This window comes from Barbatula barbatula (assembly GCF_947034865.1).
Source record: "Barbatula barbatula genome assembly, chromosome: 18".
Classification (NCBI taxonomy): domain Eukaryota; kingdom Metazoa; phylum Chordata; class Actinopteri; order Cypriniformes; family Nemacheilidae; genus Barbatula; species Barbatula barbatula.
Window position 1 is genome coordinate 6,220,182 of NC_136781.1, and position 21,134 is coordinate 6,241,315.

Consider the following 21,134-nt stretch of genomic DNA (forward strand, 5'->3'; position numbering starts at 1 on the left):
AAGTGGTGGGGCTTCAGTATTATTTTTTTCTAATAATTCACAATGAATCACATCGATCAAATTCATATGAATTAGCTTCCTCGTAAAATACATACTATTTCCCATGAGACTAGGTCGGTATAACTACTCTTTTATTAAAGTATCTTGCAAAAATAGTTAACTGGAGCAATATATTTGACCTGCAACCAGAATTTTACTGTGTCTGGCAGAAAACGATGATCGGCTTAAAACAACATCTATTTACACTAAACACCACCAATCAAACTCAATAACACCATGACTGAGTAGATAAAAGGGATAAAGAATTTTTTGAAATAATAGGCCTAGGTGCATATTGTGCAGGGATGCAAATCAGTAAATGAACAGTAAAATGGTTTTTAAGCATTCAAGTATAAACCATTAACTATTCACAATTCTTGGACATTTTACATAAACCTAACACAATATTGCCTCAATTTTTGTATAATATAATATGATCAAAAAAAATAAATAAAAAAAAAATATATATATATGTGATATGATATTGCTGAACTATTCCACCGGATAAAAAATAATGAGATGGGCCCAGGAACATAAACATTTAAGTATGTCATTGCTATTAAAATGGCTGTCCCGTCTTAATGAGGAAGCAGAAACAAACATGAGAGTGAGGCAGAGAGGAGACACATGAGCAGGCACATGAGGAGCACTGCACTAAAAAACAGCAGAGGACACAAGTGAGAGTGTGTGTGTGTGTGTGTGCGTGCGTGCGTGTGATTGTGTAAGTGCGTGTGTGTGTGTGTCCGTGTGTGCGAGCGTGTGTGTGAGAGGGAGAGCGAGAGAGAGAAAATCAAGTCCATACACCAGACATTTGAAAGTCTGTCAAAGGATGAGAAACTGTTGTATCTGTTAGGAGAACCCAAGAACTGCCATGGGTTAGCTGCACAATATATGTCTGCCTATTACATCAAAAGAGAAAACAATGAATCTGTCCTGACCTGATGTTTCCAATATACTGTATGTACAGTACAAACACTATTTTATTATTTCCCTTTATTCTGCTATATTCTGCTTAAAGATATTTAAATATATATTTTGCTTTTGAAAATCTTTGTTTAACCAATACTTTATTTCTGTTCTTATATATCGACATATATTACAAACCACTTCAAGTTGCACTACAGACACACTTTTACAAGATTTGATTTTATTATTATCTTTCTTTTCGTTTGTTTACATCCTTGCCCTATTTGTACGCAGTTCAGCTGCAAATGCTGTGTCAATACGAATGTACATTTTGTCATGCCAATAAAGCACACTTAAATTGAAAGTGAAATTGAGAGAGAGATGATGATAGCGTTCAACTGGGAACTACTGCAGATGAGACAAGCTAGCTGCAGTACGAGTGTGGGTGGAAGTGTCAGTGCCTAAATGACTCCCGTCGTCTCCCTCACGGTTCACCCCTACCTCCCTTTTTTCCTCTTACACAGGTTTACACAACCCATCAATGCATTTGCGCATTTAATGGCCAAAGAGAAATCAAGAAAACTCTATAGGTGACATGTGACATGTTATATGTAAACATCACTACATATAATTTACATTTAGATGTAACAGACACTTTTATCCAAAGCAACCTACAAACGAGGAATTCTTAATGCAGCTGAAGATTCAAAGTTGGTTATTCAATTAATTTAATTAAAAATATAATAAATAAACTGAAGGAGTCTTTAATGATGATTAACTGCATGCACAGATCACTTCTTGAACTATGTCTATACTGATTTTTACCGCCAAGCAGAGGCCAGATGAAGACAACTCTGTTAGAAATTCTTCAACTTGGCATGACTTTGAAATACATAGTTTGAAAGTATCTTCTTTATAGAAAACTCTCAATGGTCGAGAAACGAAACCTCTTCGGCAGGAAACATCAAGTCTTGCTGCTTCTGCTGGGTTCTGCTCTTGAGAATGTGCATGATTCAGCACTGCTGGGGTCGGCAGAAAATTTTGGATAAAGCAGATATTAAATATAAATAGGACCATATTTGGCACAAACACAGGGACTATTGAAACATTGATGTGATATATAATTGAAAAGTGAAGAAGACTTATGGAGGAAAATGATATGTCTTCCAAATAATCCCATGAGGACTCACAATTCCGGAACCAAGATTTTAGAACGGAGAGATAAGCGAACTGCTTAAAATGAAGAGTGCAGAACATCGCTGAGTCGCTCATGCATGTTTGCTACACACAAAACCTCATGACACTGCAACTTTATCTCTATTTGAATGTTAACTTGATAACATAAAAATCCATGGCAGGATTTAGTTTCTAATTCCTTTTTGGAACGACTCAATGAGTACCTTCCCCTTCCCGCAGTGCCCTTCAAGGGCACAAAAACAGCATTTGGAATTCACCCAGCATTTCCAGCATTAATCAAACACCCGAATCAGCTAATCAAGGTCTTTGGGTTTACTTGAAAATGACAGTACATCCAGGTGTTAAGAGCGGGGTCAGAACTAAACTCTGCAGGAAACTGGACCTCACAGAGTGAGATTCAGAACCCCCGCTGTAGACTTACATCATACCAGACTAAGCAAGCAAACCTGGTAATTAACTGTCTCTCCAAATGTTAGTGACCTTAAACATATATCCAATCATGGTACATAGTTCCTCGACATTTAAAGGATGCATCTTGTGGATTATTCTATGGACTAATTACAGATTGAGTGCCTTGCTCGAGGGCTCAGAAGTGATGGAATGAGCAGCTATCCAGTTCATAGTTCACCCATATCTGTGATTATTGCTGCAAACTGTTTTGTCCTTATAGGCACAAATGCAATTTTCACAACTAGAGGTTAAATATTTCACGAGCTCACCAAAATTGGACAGTTGAAGACTGGAAAAATGTTCCCTGGTCTGATGAGTCTTGATTTCTGTTGAGACATTCAGATGGTAGCGTCAGAATTTGGCGTAAACAGAATGAGAACATGGATCCATCATGCCTTGTAACCACTGTGCAGGCTGGTGGTGGTGGTGTATTGGTGTGGGGGATGTTTTCTTGGCACACTTTAGGCCCCTTAGTGCCAATTGGGCATCGTTTAAATGCCACGGCCTACCTGAGCTACGTAGAATTAAGGCAGTTCTGAAGGCGAAAGAGGGTCAAACACAGAATTAGTATGGTGTTCCTAATAATCCTTTAGGTGAGTGTATGTATATATATACACGTATATACGAAAATCTTGGAAGTATTTCTGTTAATTGAACTCAAATAAAATATTGCAATAATAGTGGAAAAACACTTAAAGGACCCTCGTGTATTTTAGCGGCATCTAGTGGTGAGGTTGCAAATTGCAACCAACGGCTCACTCCACCCTTCCCTTTCGAAGCACTAGGGAGGCTGAGAGAGTACTAAGATGTCGTCACAATTTTGCTTCTTTCCCGCATGAGCTAACCTATTCACGAAACACGTTCTGTAGTGCAGTTTGTCCATTTAGGAATACTGTAGAAACAACATGGCGACATTGCAACAACATTCCATACAAGCAGAACCTCGCTGTATGTATATAGAAATAGCTCATTCTAAGGAAAGAAAAACATAACCCTTCATTCAGATGCTGCTAAAATCTCCGTAATGCTCCACAATAAGTATCAACTAAACTACAACTAAAACTAAAAAAGGAATGTTACACTGGTTAAAACTTTAGACACAGTTGGAAACCTTTGATGTATCGTAAGTAAAAAATACCACTGTTATTGATAAAAAAAGAGTTAATCCGAACACTACAAACTCTGTCATCACTGACTTTTCTTTATGCCATTTTAAACTATCAACAGAATGTTTAACATTTAGCCTATGACGAAAATGAAATGTCAAAAAAGCACTGTTAATGTATCACACGCGTTTCCGGTTTGTTATATTTGAGCAATACCAACATAAACAAAATGTAATAATATAGGTTTGGAATCACATGAAAGTAAACTGGAGAATTGTTCCTTTAGAGCCAGAGTTCGGAGTCATCTAAGGATGCCACCAGATAATGCCCTACAGACCGGTTCCATACCAGGAAACAAATGCATGGAGGAGCAAGCACTCATCCATCACTTATTAGAGAACGAGAAAGCTAATAACACACATTATCTTCACTGATTTTGTTGAAAGGATTGTGCGGATGAACAGTAAGGGAAAGCATGGAAAAGCCTATCTGCCCTAATGACACTGCTATTTGTATGTATAGGTGCTTTCAGGGTATAATCTTGGCCATCATTGCGACACTGAATGGAAGATGGAATGTGTAAAAACTGGCTGATATCAAAGGCAACCAATTACAATCCATTAAAGTATTTGATTTACTAACATCAAAGAACAAAAAAAGGGACATCTGCTTATAACTAACAATTATCTGACCTGGTGGCAGGGTGTTTTTCTGACTTTTTTCTTATTTATGGCCATAACACTATAGTGATATTTTTTAATGTGATCAAAGGGTCCATCTGTTGAATGTAACGGGACTTTCATCCAAATGTGTGCGCAATATGTGGATGGATATACAGACACAGCATTTCATAAGAAATGTATTAAAAAAGGATACATTTTAGTTTTCTTTTTCGTTTTGTTTGTAGTATCAACCCCAGTATTCTCGGCAGCTGAAAAAAAAGGGAAAATAGCTCTGGGATTCTAACAGATTTGACCTTTATCACGGCTCTTCTTCCAAGCCCTGATCTAAACCCTTCGCTCAGTTTCCTTAAATCAGAGCCGGCCTGTCAAAGCATTAAAACCAAACATAATGCCAGCTCTTATCTTGTGTGGTGAAATACCATCTCTGAATCCATCACAGCCTGACTCTTAGCATCAGATGACCTGTCTTCAGATGTCCCTGTAGGCTTAGTCCACCTTATATACCTCACCCACACAGAATGAACTGACTCAACCCGATCAGAGAGCGAGCGTTATTTAAACAGCAGAGAGAACAGTGCACCATTTGAAATGGACACACACTTACGCACCGCTTGCGTTTCTTTGACTGAAACCTCTAATCCGTGGGGCTAGCTGTCTCCTGAAGCAGAATAAAAATGCTGTTATATCATGCTGGTACTTTGTTTATACTTCATTTCAAAGAGCAGCCTGTCTTTGGAGGCCCGGTGGAAAATCAATGGGCAGAATAATGATGCAGGCTTAGGTTGGCTTGGATCTGCGCTTTGTATTTAGTGTCATCCTGAACAGAGATTGGATGCTAGCCGTCTTGCAAGGCCACAGCACACACAAGTGATTTCAATTAGTTACCGCGTATCTCTGCTTATCTCCGTTAATGTCCACAGGTAATGACACGCTAATCGTACGTGGCGGGCTTAGGTAGGAAAAAAAGGGTACTATTACGAGAGAATGAACTAAAAGTGTCTCATAAGAAGCGTCATATAAGGACAAACATCAAACATAGACAAATCCAAAAACAAACAACTTTTGGGATTTAATGAGGTGCTTAAAGGCCCATGGGCTTCCCTTAGTATGTAATTATGCCAGAGCGGAAATGTACTTACACCAAAGGGAGATAAAAGGATTTGTAGAGCAATGTAAGTACAGAAAAAGAGTGGCGTAGACGATCAATAATTAATTTACTTTAAACAGTCAGGGGCAATTAACAGTCTTTCCCCCCATTAATGCCTAAAAGGGCACATTGCCTCCTTTACCCCGTAATCTGACTGACCATTGTGACTATCACAGATTACCGAACCAAGAAATCGATACAACGGGATACGAAACACTCCCCCTATAAGTGTAATTAAATCACATGGTTTGTGTCCTGAAATGTTCAATTGGAATTTGCAACGGTGGCAAACAGTAACAGTGAGTTTACAAAGATTTCGAACTGTACAGCCAAACGTTAGAATGAGAAAGCATTTAAAAAAATATGTTCGTTTCGAAGGCTACTGTGCTTGATGGAACAAAATTGTCTCTCTTAAGGATTACATATTTGTCAACATTTAGAAATGTAAGACACAGTACACAAGGTTTTATCAAGTGCAACCTCCCTGCAACTGAATGTTAATACAGAATAGACGTAAACTGACTACATGATGTATGATGAGCAAAATATGAAAGAAATTAACTTTTTATGACCTAAAAAGCCAACAAATACACATTTGTTGCACAAACAAAAATATTGTCTGGGTATGGTTTTCATCTCTGGTGTAATGAAAAGCAGCACAGCTTCTGAACTATAGCGTGTTTGTACTAGTCTGAACATCAAATATTGACATTCAGACGCAGTAGTCTGTAGAGTTACAATTGAGGTATATAAACAGGATTTATTTTCTAAAAGGGTTAAGGTTGAGCGTAAAGGTATTTGTGATAAAACATATACAACACAAAGTTGTAATAAGCTCCACATAAAGTGCAGCAATGTGTTTGATGTAAGGTACAATCTCTCTCTCTCTCTCTCTCTCTCTGTCTCTCTCTCTCTCTAAGGATGCCTATCTCTCTCTCCCTCTTTTTCAGCACACTGCTCAAGTTCCCATGCTGGATGCTGACAGTTGCCTGCGGCATTCGAGAAAAAAAGGTTGTAGAGAAATTCGGGGGAAACTGACTTCTATTTACAGATATCGCCTTCTCCTGTGAAGTCCCAGGAGAGCCAGCTGCCCCTGATCAGAATCCAAATGTTCTGGTCCTTCAGAACCATCTCATCCCCTTCAGAGATACTGTAATCTAGAGCTTAGTTTATCATGTGTCAAGAGGGACCTCTGCTGGTACTCACTGTCTGCCTGCATACAGAATGTCATGTTGTATTGTATTATTGTAATGGACAAATATATATTTCTTATATTAATATTTATAAAAGACATTCAAGATAAGGTGTGGAAATAATGAAAACAAAAGCAAAACTTGTCTACTTAGATATGACATTTGTTTCCGATCCGAGAAAGATCTGTTTGATCCGAGCTCATTAATTCTGCTATTTATTTACATATCGCTTTAATGTATTTTCATTATGAAAAACTGTACTGCACCTCTACCCTGGCAAGTGTTTTGTACGCATGGGCGCCGTATAGGGGGGAAAAGTTAGGACAATTCCCTGACTGACAGGGGCCCCAACAAATAGGTAAAAACTAATTAATTTTTAATTATATTATACACTATATAAATCGTCATCATTTAGTATATTTAAAATAATAATAAAATGAAGGATGTCTTTTATTTAACGTATTTTGGCAATAAAAGTTAAATATGCCCAATGGACCAAAAAGTAAACAGCCATATTGACCGAGCACCCCCCTGTGTCTGCATGAAATGGTTCGGTCCTGTTTTAGCGCACTCATTAGTGACGGTGTTTAGTTGCACAAAGTCGCGTCGCGTCAGAAACAGAGACAACTATGTTGCGTGGTAAAAAATCTGGTTTTCAAAAAAGGAAAAGATACAAAATTGAGAGAGCAAAGACAAAAGAAAGGGTGTCAATCTGTAACCCAGATTTCCACCAAGAAAGGTGGGTAGCATTCAGTCTGTGAGTGGTATTACAGTTTTTCTCGATTGTTTAAACACAAATATTGGTACTTGAGACACAATGACCACAACATGTAACTCATTCACCAATCCCCTGAACCATTTCTGCTAAACTACAAGGACAATTCCTGCTTTACACTCACATTGCAGTTCTAAAACACACTTTTTTCAAAACACTAAACACAAGTCTCTGCATTTGGCACAATTTTCGGGCAGAATTTTTTTTTCACAAGGAACACACTGCCATTCAAATATGAACACTGACTCATCACATGTGTAAACCCCTTCTCCAAGCTATGGAAGACGCATGTCGAGATATAGCAGCTGATGCTTTTCATGACTGGACTGAAAAACATTGCTTGTGATGTGGATGAGGTGGTGTGGCCAGACCCAAACCGAAGAGAAGATGCAGCATCGTTTTTTTACTGTAACTGTATACAGTAAATTCTTCTGTTGTTTTGTATGTACACCACTGTATGTGCGTTGGTTGGGATGTACACTGTACATATTTGTGTGTTCTGACTATAAAATCTATTTTATATATATATATATATATATATATATATACTAAAAATATTTTACAACACACTTATGTACTGTCTGTAGTAAGTGTAACACTGAACCATATAAAGAGCAAAGTCATTATGATGAATGGAGAGGTGTTTTCCATTCATTATAGTGTTTTATATAGAGCACATCAGTGTTCAACTGGTTCTTATAAATGTCTATTCATATGATGGTTTGTGTGTGTCATTTGAAAACAAAATACCATTTTGAGAAGAAAGAACATTGTTTTGAATGTGAAGTTTCATTTTGGAGGAGAATTGAGGGGTTTTCCCCCTTGTGTTTGTGTTTTTTGATTTGTGTGTAGAGTTCTGAGAATATGAGGCATGCTTTCAGAAAATGTGTGTAAACAATTGAGAAAAACTGTAACCTGTTGTCCATAGTGAAATAAGATAGCTAGCTGCAGCCTAGTGTCAGCCTACATTTCATAAACATTTAATCAGTGCAGGGAAACGTTTAGCAAGATATTCAAAAGAAATAATTGTCCATGCCCATCTTAGCAGACTTAACAACAGATGAGTCAGCAGCACCCCAGTCTCCCCATAACTGCACCCCTCCCTGTCCCAGTGAAGAAGGTGAGCAACACTGTGTTAATGACTTAACCATAACAAAAAAGAAAGTGGAATATTTATTAATGACAGAAATCAAACAAAATTGTTTTTCTCACATAATGACCATTATGACATAAAAAAGAACCTCTTGTCTGTATGCATTTAGAAACAATGAGTAGCTCACCTCTACAGACAATATTATAATAATCAAGTTTGATGCGTTCATTTCTAGTGAATTTTGGCCGTTAAATGACATCTATAGATACAGACCTTATTATTCCCACCATGAAGGGCAATTTATTTGAGAAGCTTGCACACACACACAAATCTATCATATCTAATGTATGTAATCAAGTGATGATAATACAGAACTATATGTAATTTGGGTCAATGTTCTGTAGTGTTAGTGTCATTTATTGGTATATATTTCCATTGTTCTTATTTGTATCATGTTAACTTACCATTTAATTTGATGTCACTGGTACTGTGTTATGACCATATTCCAAACCTAAAAAACCTATTGATTTGGTGATCACTTGATCTGTTTTGTAGCACTATAATAACCCTCATGTGGAAACTCCATTTTACACGTCAACTTTATTTTGTTGTTGGCATATATGTGCAGTTAAGTTAAAAAAGCTGTTTTCATTGTTTTGAGATGATGATGTTAATTTATTTTGATTAAAAAGTTAATATATATTTAGTTTTTTTCTGTTTTTAAATCTGTCAATATTTTTACAATAAAAATACATTAAGAATGGACATTTTTATGGTGGCTTTTAATCTTGCATCAAATAGTGAACTGCATACTGTATGTAGACTTGCATTTACAGATCACCAGGAGTAAATATTTTGCTAGTACTAGTATTGCACTACAAGAATCAAGACAGTTGCAAGCCTTTGATTGGAGTTATTTAAAGCTTTTGATTGGACAGTTAGGTCCTAGAGATGTGGTGCCAACAGCTGCACAGAGGGGGCCCAATTAGATTTTTTTTCTTGGGTCCCAAAATTCCTGGCGGCGCCCTTGTTTGTACGTCATGCAACAGAAAATGGAACGAAATATGCGGGGTTTTTTTTTTTTTTTTTTTTTTTAATGAAAAGTCACCTTACTTTTGCGAATAATGATCGACATTTTCCTGATTTGTCCATAGATGGTATCAATCTTTTTTCCTCTTCAGTTAATAATAAAAAAATCCGATTATTTCTTCAATCCAAACGTAAAATTTCCCCTAGAGGAAAACCTTTTTCGGAATGCTCAGATCCAAGATATTGATTGGAAACTTGCTTGGTTGTTCCCATATAAATTCTGTATAAATAACAAAGTTAGAGAAGTGCATTTTAAAATTCTACACAAAATTTACCCTTGCAATTTATCTTTATCTAAATTTATGGACATTGGTGATACGTGTTCTTTTTGTAATATGCAGGAGGAAAACTTGGCCCATTTATTTTATAACTGTCCTGTAACCCTTAAATTCTGGTCTGACGTAAGCTCCTTTTTATTTGTCCGTAAAAATATTGTTTATATGTTATCTCTTAAAGATATTATATGTTCATATACCAATGAATGTAAAATGTTTGTTTATGTGGTGAATTTCTATATTTTACATGGCAAATATTATATTCATAAACAAAAGTTTGTAAAATCTGCACTTAACTGCAATTTATTTATGTTAGAAATGGAGAACTTAAGAAAATCTCTTTTTTCTTTATTATTTTTATTATTTATCAATCTTTTCTTTTTTTTTCCCTCTTTGTGTGATATGTATAATATTGCTTCTTAAATTTAATAAAAAAAAAAAAAAAAAAAAAATATATATATATATGCGAGTTTTTTACATGAGACGTGCGCCCCTAGCGCCCAAACAATTGTATTTTTCCCCATTGTCACTTCACACTCCAGTTCAGTTGGTGGCGGTAATGCGCCAAAAGTTGGCTTGCCCACCGCCAATATCGTTAAAAGAAGAAGAGCCCAAACATGACTTCCGTGTTTACGACAGTCTGTAAACCAGGCAGGCAGTATTCATTTACGGCAAGACTGTGAAGGCACGTGTGTTGCCAGAGTCAACGGCGTGCATTTTTATAGACCAACCGATTATCTTTGAAGGTAAATTTCATTTTATAAAAACAGATGCTGTAATAACATTTATGTTTTACGGCATCTGTAAATACGAATTGTCTGACTTCTGCACTTGGAACTGTTCGATATGCTGTGAAGCGATCTCTGCTTCCATTGAAGCAGCCTTATTGTACGTTACCATAACAGAGAGTATGGCTGCGATGAAAATTTCTGTTTAAATTACTCCAAATCTGTTTTTCCGGTATTTGTCTGGTAATTTATGTCTGGTAATTTATGTTTGATTCCTCGTAGCTCTGCGTTGCTTGTTTGTGTAAACTTGCTTCTTCCATATGTTCACTTCATACAGGGTTCACCATGTCGTTTCGCGGAGGTGGTGGTCGAGGAGGGGGTCGTGGCGGCGGTTTTAATAGAGGTGGCGGATTTGGAGGTGGTCGTGGTGGCGGATTTGGAGGTGGTCGAGGTGGCGGATTTGGGGGTGGTAGAGGTGGCGGATTTGGAGGTGGACGAGGTGGATTTAACAGGCAGCAAGACTATGGCCCACCGGAACATGTTGTCGGTAAGGTCGATCTATTTACTTTCTGTTTCAAATACTTGTTCATACAATACGTTCAAAGTATATACTAATTTAACTGAAATGTTTCTTATGATCTTAAAACACCTTTTAATTAGAATGTTTATACCTAAATGCATGTCAGGTTAATACCTCAAGAAGCAGGTTGATGATAAATGACGAAGAGCGTGATTACAAATTGTCTTATTCATAGTTTTGATACTATAATGAGAAAGTGACTTTAAACCTTTGTATTGATAATCCTAATCTTACAGCCCTAGGAGAGTTCATGCACCCCTGTGAGGATGACATTGTCTGTAAATGCATGACGGAGGAAAACAAAGTTCCTTACTTCAATGCTCCTGTTTACCTGGAAAACAAAGAACAGATTGGAAAGGTCGACGAGATATTTGGACAACTTCGTGAATTTGTATCCTGTCTATCAAGCGATATGATTTGAAGGGTACCTAGACTGTTTCATCGGAAGCACATGCCTGGCCCGAATTAACATCCGGTCTGTGTTTGTTGTGTTTGTAATGGACTGTGTAATATAACAATTTAATTTAATTTGTTTATATTTTAGTTTGTTATATGTAGTATAATAATCTACTCTACAGAGACGTTGTTGTTCTTGTTCTTCATTCTTTGTGGAGATCTACCAGGAATTAAGTTTGAGCCACATAACAAATTTTGGTGCAGTTGCAACCGTCTAATCCACTAATATCCCCGTCCCTCCATAAATATATGAAAGTCCTTAATGAAATCCTCAGTATTTTTCTGTCAAACTTTCTCAAAATATGAAGGCATCCTCGTTCAAGAAGTTACAGAAGGTAAGTTGTCATTTATTATGGCTATGCCGCTTTTAACCTTTTTTGTCATCTTCACTTTTCCTCTTTGTAGAGTTTTTACGTAATGTGTCTGTTCTCATTATCTTACTGGTGTGGCGTTACCTTTTAAAATAGCAAATATTTTAATTTGTGCTGTTTTAATATTGTGATTAAGGAAACGTGGGTTTCATGCTGTCCTTTCTCGTCCTTTTAATTTTTTTGCTTACATTATTAGCTATGTTGATGTGCCTAATAGTACTTTAACATTTTTTAAATCCTTTTTCAGTTCTACATCGACCCCATGAAGCTTCTACCCCTTCAGAGGTTCCTCCCCAGGCCTCCAGGTGAGAAGGGTCCTCCTCGAGGTAGAGGAGGAGGAAGAGGTGGGAGAGGAGGTAAGACTATGCTTAAGTTTAAGCCCTCAAAACTACATACAGTGCTGGTTATCCAGTTTCATGAGTATTTCTGGTAATGTGCAGCTTTGACATCTGAAAGACTATTCTAAATTGAGTGAAATTTTTGCAGGTGGATTCCGTGGAGGTCGTGGAGGGGGATTTGGTGGTCGTGGTGGAGGTGGAGGTTTTGGTGGTCGTGGCGGAGGGGGAAGTTTTGGTGGACGAGGAGGTGGAGGGTTTAGAGGAGGTAGAGGAGGAGGTGGAGGAGGTGGTGGACGCGGATTTAGAGGTGAGTTAAAATTGTCAAACCTCAAAATGAATAATACAATTAAATTTAAAGTACTGAATCTGGGCTTTGAAGATATTTTGCGAAGCAAACTTTCTATCACCTGTGGAACACCAATTTAAAAGTATTGTTGTAGTTTGTGTTATTTACTTTGAGCGATAGTACTGTGCATTTATCTCAAGGTAATATAAGAAGTGAGGTTATCCCTTCACATTCAAAACATTTTTCTGCTTGCTTTGCAGGAGGGAGATGAGGAAGGTCTTTCAGGACATTGGAACTGTTTTTCATCTGCAGAGGGAACTGCCTGGGAGAACACAGCAGCTTTTTTATGACACACACTGTCTTTGGACTGTTTATTAATGCCACCCTTGTACAGCTGGACTTTTTACTTTTGTACCATTTGTATTTTTTCAGCAGCAGAATTTTTATTTAAATAGGTTATTGTTTTTAGTTGCACTTGTCTGTGTACAAGATGTCAAGTGACTCCCACAATTATAACTGGTTGGTTTTCTTGTTGCTGAAAGCTGGACCAGGACCAGCCTGTCCAAAATCCAGTTTACCTTACTGTGTATTGTGAAGAAAAAAATCCAGCTCATCTGAGATCAATAATGCAAAACTTCACTGCTGGATTGTAAAGGATGTCTGCATTTTCTACATTGTAATTCATGCAAGTTCCACACTGTCACCATGGACTTGCAAAATAAAATCTATGGTATATTTGCAAACATGTCGTCTTGTTTAAGTTCAACTTGGTAAGCTTGTTTGGTAACTAAAGGCTAAGATACACGACTTTTGCCCATATTTTCAGTCTGGAAAGTCTGTGCCAGTCTGCAGATTTTATCAGTTAGTGTGTTTCTATCTGAAACTTTCAAAAAGACTGCAAGTGTATGATGTCTAGTTAGAAAAAACTGTTTATATTTGTAGTGTATTCCAGCCATAAGGGATGTTATCAGACTGTTCTGATGCATTTTCTTGTAATGACATGTTTGTGTGCAAATACAAATCTGCTTTTATGAAAGTGTAGGTTGTGTTTTGCCTGTTTTTCTAATTAGATGACATTCTTAGTTGTGTAATATCTTAGCATTACCTGTTAAGATGAGGAAACAGATAAGGATTTATAGGAGATTTTCCAGACCCTCCTCACCAATTTAACCAACCTAAATCTAAAAAATAATCCCTTCCTGAGAGTACTGACCTCAGCTCGAAATACCTTTAAGGATCAAACGTTTAGCTAAAGATTTACTGTCTATCGGGTATCAGAAAATCCTCGATGCTTTATTTCGATTTAGACGTTTGGTTGGGTATCGGGTCATGAAGCAATCGTTTAGTCGTGGACCAATGATAAGCAACAGCGCTGACGTCCGCTGAGAAAAACACGGACTTTGTTCAAGCGTGGCCTGTTCCGCCTCTCTGATTGGCTGTTGAAAGCGTTCTTCAGTTTGCCACACCCCTCCTTCCTTTTCTCTCGCGGTGGAAGAGAAGCATGGACACAACTGGTAAAGTAAGTTGTCAGACAAGATTTCCCCCAATATTTGAACAAAGCATTATTGTTTGTGTGCGTTTAATGTGCACTATTTTTAGAAAGCGTCGAGTAAAAACACGCAATGCCTTTCTGTCGTTGCAATGTAGCCGCACTTGTGCCTGACAGGAGTCCAGATTTAACTGTTAGGTGCACAAAGATCCATTGTTCTACTTTGACCTGTTTTCGTTGTTCTTGTTTTCTGTATTCTGATATGCTACAGTGTATTCATATAGATTTCTGCATGCTTTGTCTTTCGCCCACTTTCAGCGTAGACTTCATATAGCATATAAACAGAAATAGTGTTTTACCATAAGTCGGGCATATTCTATGTACATACACTTTATACATCTACGCAATGTTGGTAATTTTGTATTGCATCTAACTGGATCTTGATCTGTCTGAATGCATCTGAGTACACACGGCCAGATGAGTTATTTGACATAAAAATCTTGTATAATCTTCATTAATGTGTATTTTTTAATGAACTAATTGCTTTCCAATTCATCTTCAGGTGATTAAATGCAAGGCAGCTTTGGCTTGGGAGGCCGGTAAGCCTCTTTCCATTGAGGAGGTGGAGGTTGCTCCACCCAAGGCCTATGAAGTTAGAGTCAAGGTAAACCATTAATCTGAACATTGTACCCTTTTTATAAAAACAAGAGGTTATAGGGAATGAACAGACACTTGTAGATTTGTCTTTAAGTTATATACAACTCTGTTTCTTCATTGGGTGTCACACTTAGATTTGGTGTCCAATGAAATCTTTGATTTTGAGATGAAAGAATTAGACATTTTGTGACTGTACATCTCGGTACTACCTTATTGTTCACCATGCTTGACTTGGGCAAAGTTGTATACGTTAAAGTTGCTAATAAACAGGCTTGCAACTGCAACCTGTCAAAGTTCCATGTTTTGTGACAGATTTACATCTGGAAGGTGCACAGAAGTTAAGTTTTGACCCAGCTGTCTTGTCTCAAGCATATTCACGCAGAACTATGTAATGAAAGTAAAAACACTGTATGCAATCAAATTTACAATGTTATAGAACAATCAAATTGTCATTACTAAGTTTAAAACTGTGTTTTATCTTTAGATCCATGCGACAGGTGTGTGCCATACTGATGCATACACCTTGAGCGGAAGTGACCCAGAGGGGTTGTTTCCTGTCATCCTGGGACATGAGGGGGCAGGCACTGTCGAGAGTGTTGGAGAAGGGGTCACCAAATTCAAACCGGGCAAGTTGAAAAATCTGTTTAGCCTCTTGTGAAAGGCATTTCAAAATGTGAGTGGTGTTATAGACTTGAGCAGGATTCCTGAAATTGTCAAATTTCTTATTAAGGTGATGTTGTAGTTCCACTGTATGTACCCCAGTGTGGAGAATGCAAGTTTTGTAAGAATCCCAAAACCAACCTGTGCCAGAAGATCAGGTAATCATGCAAATATTTTACCTGTGTGCATTTTGAAAACCTTATGAAAATATTTTGTACACATTTTAGGGTGACCCAGGGTCAGGGTCTGATGCCCGATAACACCTCCAGGTTTACCTGCAAAGGCAAGCAGATCTTTCACTTTATGGGTACCAGCACCTTTTCCGAGTACACAGTAGTGGCCGAAATCTCTCTGGCCAAAGTAGATGAAAAAGCTCCTATGGACAAAGTGTGTCTCCTGGGCTGTGGGATCTCTACTGGATATGGAGCTGCCCTCAATACGGCTAAGGTATGATCCTGCTGTTCACTGGTTTACTAGATTATTAGCTGCTTTAAAACGTCCCATGCTTAGCTCACTCATATACAACCTATTAGGTGGAAGCTGGTTCTACATGTGCTGTTTTCGGTTTGGGAGCAGTGGGCCTTGCTGTCATTATGGGGTGCAAGTCACTCGGAGCCACCCGGATTATTGGCATTGACATCAACGCAGACAAGTTTGAAATTGCCAAGAAGTTTGGAGCCACTGAGTTTGTAAATCCCAAGGACCACAGTAAGCCAATCCAGGAGGTGCTGGTGGAGCTGACAGATGGAGGAGTTGATTATTCCTTCGAATGCATCGGAAATGTTGGAATTATGGTAGGCCACAGAACAGCATCTGTTTAGTTTGAGATGTACGCAAAGCTGTGTAATTCAGGTGCGTCATGGCCTATGGGAGATCTCTGTTTTCATGGTGACTCAATAATATGCACTTTGACTACTTAATTGACATGTTGTTTAGTACAGCTTTGCTTTAAGAGGATGACCATCATTATTGACAATTTGTCTTGAATTTCAGAGAGCTGCTCTTGAGGCATGCCACAAAGGCTGGGGAACCAGTGTCATCATTGGTGTGGCTGGGGCAGGTCAAGAAATATCAACCCGCCCATTTCAGCTGGTTACAGGGCGTACGTGGAAAGGCACAGCTTTTGGTGGTAGGTGATTTTATTTCCTGTTCTATTTTCTCATTTAAAGAAACAAAATCTGCGTTCTTATCAGAGAATTGTTGAGAGCCTGGTATATAGAATGTTGATTTAACTGGTATAGACAGTCCACCGCATACAATAATGCTTTTCTTTTGTCTTTAAGGGTGGAAGAGTGTGGAAAGTGTTCCTAAGCTTGTGAATGACTACATGAGCAAGAAGTTAATGGTGGATGAGTTTGTCACTCACACATTGCCCTTTACCCAGATCAATGAGGCCTTCGATCTGATGCATGCTGGGAAGAGGTACATTCATGTTTTAACTTCTTGCAATATTTTTGTTTATGCAATATGAGAAACAATTAACATATAATCCAAATGTACTTTCCTCCTATGTGCCTCCCACAGTATCCGAACCGTACTGCAGTTCTAAGCATCCACGAGTCACCAACACGAGCATTATTTTTCCTGTCCTGCCATTAAAATAACAATCAAAGCATTTCAAATCTTTGTTGGTACTTTGTACTTACAATGGTGACTACTGTGTTAACATTTGTTTTGGTACTGAAAGTGTTTTCAGTTCCAGTTGCACGCTGAATAAATATGGTTAAAAAATATAAACTCTTTCTTTTGCTTATGATTTTTTTTTATGATGTTTGTTGCAGTGCAGTGAGTCAAATTCTGTAAAAATGCAGGATATACATCTGCTGTTCGGTCATAAATCCTGCTTGTTTTTACATACTTTGCATGCTTTAATTCCTTAACATCTATGAGATTCACATTAATCAAATATTATGGACAATTAAAAAATTTAGTTTAAGAGAATTTAAGAGAAGTTATGGCAGAATTGTGGTTTCTAGAAGCGTTTTCTCTAACTCTGCTCTTACTCATAGGCCTACGATAGTTATACACGCAATTAAGAAAATATAGTGTGAATCTATACATGCATTTATTCGTTTAAACGAAAACACAAATATATTTTCTCAAGCGGTGGGAATCCCAATGCATTTTAACAAAGTCCCTTTAAGACAAGACGCCACACTCGGCAGCCTTATTTGGAACATCTCCGGGCAGCAAGGTCTACAAGATTACGAAAATACAGATATCTTTAAAACCCGCTTAATAAGATGACCAAAAAACGACATACTACGGCTCAAATATTAAATCGGACCCCAGCCATACCATAAATATCGTTTTTATATGCTTGAATTGCACGAAAAACACTTTTCACGTTGCTTCAGCAACTGCGCTTGCGCACAGAACATTCCCCTTTAGCGAATGGCTCTATCTATTAGAACTTAAGGCGGGACTTCCGTCGCAGGAGCTGCCGCACTGAGCGTTGCGCTTCCCCCATTGAGGCGTCTTGTGTTCGATAGTCTTTGATTTTTAACCGCGATCATTTCTCATTATGGGGAGTGGAGTCCAAATTTCACCCCTTCAGGGGGCGCTGTCTATGCGCGGGCGTCTAGCACACTCACGTGGTCGCCCAATCAAATGTGCTTTCACGTACGGGGAAGACCCTTCACATTTATAGAAGATGGCGACTGCTGAACCGGTGAATCAATATAAGTGCTCTTACAAACATTATCGTGAATTTGTTTATAGACAATACAGGCAGTATCGACCGTTAAATGTGATTTACGGTATTCGGGGTTGATAAGATGGCTAAAACGAGGAGATTTATTGCGGTGTAATGGCAGCATACAGTCAAATGAGCTGATGTTTTTATTATTAGCGCTGTCGCACATATGCGTGTACAGGCTATTGAACTGTTAATAGCCATTTAAGTGTTCACTGATTTTGTAAAAAGAAAAGAAAAGAAGATTCGTGAACTTATTTCATGTTTGTTATGAGAGTTAGACATGTTGTTATGCGATTTGTTCATCACAAAATCCAGACTCATGGCTTGGTGATGTCTCACTGAATCCCTTTATGGACAAGACGCTTAATATGCACCATATATTTCACGTCTTATGACCAGAGGTCAAGTTAAATTGATCATATAGTGTAATAGCTAAGTAGATTTGAGGTTTGGGCCAATCTCGATGAAACGAAGTCATTCCTGGAGAGATCACAGATAAGACGGGTATCAGGTTTGAGAAAGGTTTAGTTAGAATGCTATTTTTGTGCAGATGGATTAATATATGACTTCTTTTGAATTAGACTGTGGCATTTTCTCTGAAATGCATCACTTATTGGGCTTTTAAGTCACAGATGAGCTGTCACGAGTTTTGGTAAAAAAATGTCCTGTGCTTTCTTTTTTTACTGTAGGAAAATTCAACAAATCTATCAATTTCAGAAGAAGAGAAAAATGACGAAAACAAGCAAGAGATTGTGAGTCTTGAAGATTACATCAAACATCCCCTGCAGAATAGGTAAAGTCACCCAGGTCGCATTCCCTTTCACATTTCCATAATGCAACATGTCTGAGAGAGTGATCTTGATTTTGTTGTTGTTTGCAGATGGGCACTTTGGTTCTTTAAAAATGACAAAAGCAAAACATGGCAAGCTAATCTCCGTCTCATCTCAAAGTTTGACACGGTGGAAGACTTCTGGGCGTGAGTATTTACACACCTTGTGTCCATGAATCACAAACCCCTCTGTTTAAATTAACCAGTTTTTAAATAATCTTATGTTTCCAGGTTATACAATCACATTCAGTTATCAAGTAACCTAATGTCAGGATGTGACTATTCCCTTTTCAAGGTGAGGCAGATGATGTTTAAATGTAAGTGTGAGTTCTTTTTTTAGCATTTTATCACATATGAGGATCATAATCCTATACAACTCTTCTGTGATTGTTTTGATTTTATCTTCAACTTTTTTTGAAAGCACAGAGTTTCCTGTGCATTAGCGCTTACAGGGTTGTTTGAAATGCCACGCTGATCTGTTTACTGTTTTTGGAGCAGGATGGCATTGAGCCCATGTGGGAGGATGAGAGAAACAAACGGGGCGGCCGCTGGCTGATCACCCTTTCTAAACAGCAGCGTAGAGCAGATCTGGACCGCTTCTGGATGGAGACGGTGGTTCCACAATCTCCAGTTTTAACACTTTAGCTAAAGAAGTGATGTAATGCCTGTAGGTCCTTAAGTCTGAAATGTCCGTATTTGTTTTTTAGCTTCTGTGCCTTGTGGGGGAAGCATTTGATGACCACAGCGATGATGTCTGCGGTGCAGTCGTCAATGTGCGAACAAAAGGAGACAAACTAGCGATATGGACGACAGACTATGAGAACAAAGATGCTATCGTACATATAGGGTAAATAATGTCATAACATCATTTTGACCATAGGAATATCTAGGTCATAATCTTTTAAAATTATAAGGTTAATATACCAAAAATGTCTGTAATCATTTTATGTACAGGTGTGTTTATAAGGAAAGATTAGGTGTGCCAGCAAAGGTCATCATTGGATATCAGTCACATGCAGACACAGCCACCAAAAGTGGATCCACCACCAATAATAAGTTTGTTGTTTAAGGAGCCTTTTAGAGCACAGTGGGTCACATTCATCTTTTATGTCCGGTGTAATTGTTTTGTAAAATGTTTATCATATCTAACAGCTGTTATTATGTTATTGCAGATGCTGCAACAACAGTCCGAATCTGTCAAATCTATCATTTCACCTGAAGAGGTATTGAACAGTTGAAAAGAAAAAGACAAACCTTCAAAATTCTTGACGGAGGGTATAGTACGATCAAAGGAATATTGTATTTTCAAATTGTACAGTGTAAATACAAAACCATGTTTGTTTTTTTAAATGTCAGTGTACTATTAATGTATATTTTGCTGAGATGATGATAGAAGTATGCATTCAATTCAACACACAATTGTTTTTGTTGCATTGTTACCATTTTATGTTACTTAATCTTAAGTTTAATTATTTATTTTTTATTCAGTCTTTTTTTGCTTTAGACTAAACACGATCATAAAATTTGTAATCGCACAATTTTTAATTGCTGCTTGGGAACGTAAAAGTTTTATTCTTTTCTGTTCAAAGACTTCAGCCTTGTTCTACATTCCTCACAAGAAGTGTTCAGTATAACCAAATTGTCTCTGGTTCTCCTTTTTTCCTGAGGGGTTTCATTGAGTAGTAAAACAAAGAAACTCCTGTCTTTAACATGGGTGCTTATGAAAACGATGTATGAATACTGACTGAAAATAAAATGTACAATGCGTTGTCTATACCCAGTGAATAATCTCGTAAAATGCATTTGTTGATAAAATAAATCTGGAAATTATACGAAGGGAACAGTTTTCTCATTTTGACTAATAGCTAAACTTTTCAGCATGCCTTGGCTCAAACATGCTCTATACGTTTAATCAGTCTAAATAACTGCTGTGATATAGAAACATTTGTAGTAGTAGAAGTAGTAGTTTTTCATGCTTCAGTAAGTATTTTCAAAAATGTTGGCTTTATATTTAGTGAGAGAAAAATAATTGATCAGAAAGTCTGGCATATTTCCTTCAATCCACAGTATTCACAATGTGCTGTGTATT

At 37.7% G+C, this 21,134-nt stretch overlaps 3 protein-coding genes across 4 annotated transcripts; all 3 read left to right on the forward strand.

The window, feature by feature from the left end:
* Positions 1-10,579: 10,579 nt before the first annotated feature.
* Positions 10,580-13,752, forward strand: gar1 (GAR1 homolog, ribonucleoprotein). Of its 2 annotated transcripts, none has more exons than XM_079479283.1 (7): positions 10,580-10,699; positions 11,019-11,228; positions 11,498-11,652; positions 11,993-12,052; positions 12,336-12,444; positions 12,575-12,733; positions 12,973-13,752. In XM_079479283.1, exons 2-7 carry the CDS (start codon positions 11,027-11,029, stop codon positions 12,981-12,983), a joined length of 696 nt encoding a protein of 231 aa, XP_079335409.1. In that variant the 5' UTR covers positions 10,580-10,699; positions 11,019-11,026; the 3' UTR covers positions 12,984-13,752. The 2 variants fall into 2 exon arrangements, with proteins under 2 accessions (XP_079335409.1, XP_079335410.1); XM_079479284.1 differs by having other exon boundaries at positions 10,598-10,841.
* Positions 13,753-14,145: 393 nt separating this feature from the next.
* adh5 (alcohol dehydrogenase 5) lies at positions 14,146-17,370 on the forward strand. The gene is made up of 9 exons (XM_079479466.1): positions 14,146-14,231; positions 14,764-14,865; positions 15,343-15,484; positions 15,589-15,676; positions 15,746-15,965; positions 16,052-16,312; positions 16,512-16,647; positions 16,802-16,940; positions 17,043-17,370. Exons 1-9 carry the CDS (start codon positions 14,214-14,216, stop codon positions 17,065-17,067), a joined length of 1,131 nt encoding a protein of 376 aa, XP_079335592.1. The 5' UTR covers positions 14,146-14,213; the 3' UTR covers positions 17,068-17,370.
* Positions 17,371-17,934: 564 nt separating this feature from the next.
* eif4ea (eukaryotic translation initiation factor 4ea) lies at positions 17,935-20,884 on the forward strand. The gene is made up of 8 exons (XM_079479989.1): positions 17,935-18,189; positions 18,906-19,009; positions 19,097-19,192; positions 19,277-19,340; positions 19,544-19,657; positions 19,753-19,892; positions 20,000-20,132; positions 20,218-20,884. The coding sequence occupies exons 1-7, from the start codon at positions 18,172-18,174 to the stop codon at positions 20,112-20,114; spliced, it is 651 nt and encodes a 216-aa protein (XP_079336115.1). The 5' UTR covers positions 17,935-18,171; the 3' UTR covers positions 20,115-20,132; positions 20,218-20,884.
* Positions 20,885-21,134: the final 250 nt, after the last annotated feature.

What these genes read in the sequence shown, in the direction of transcription:
- adh5 (XM_079479466.1), top strand. An exon ending in CTGCCCTCAATACGGCTAAG is followed by an intron (nt 15,966 to 16,051) that starts GTATGATCCTGC and finishes ACAACCTATTAG; the next exon opens with GTGGAAGCTGGTTCTACATG. An exon ending in CTGATGCATGCTGGGAAGAG is followed by an intron (nt 16,941 to 17,042) that starts GTACATTCATGT and finishes TGCCTCCCACAG; the next exon opens with TATCCGAACCGTACTGCAGT.
- gar1 (XM_079479283.1), top strand. Translation starts at nt 11,027, where the DNA reads ATGTCGTTTCGCGGAGGTGGTGGTCGAGGAGGGGGTCGTGGCGGCGGT. An exon ending in CGTTCAAGAAGTTACAGAAG is followed by an intron (nt 12,053 to 12,335) that starts GTAAGTTGTCAT and finishes ATCCTTTTTCAG; the next exon opens with TTCTACATCGACCCCATGAA. An exon ending in AGGAAGAGGTGGGAGAGGAG is followed by an intron (nt 12,445 to 12,574) that starts GTAAGACTATGC and finishes AAATTTTTGCAG; the next exon opens with GTGGATTCCGTGGAGGTCGT.
- eif4ea (XM_079479989.1), top strand. An exon ending in ACGGTGGAAGACTTCTGGGC is followed by an intron (nt 19,193 to 19,276) that starts GTGAGTATTTAC and finishes TTATGTTTCCAG; the next exon opens with GTTATACAATCACATTCAGT. An exon ending in GTGACTATTCCCTTTTCAAG is followed by an intron (nt 19,341 to 19,543) that starts GTGAGGCAGATG and finishes TTTTTGGAGCAG; the next exon opens with GATGGCATTGAGCCCATGTG.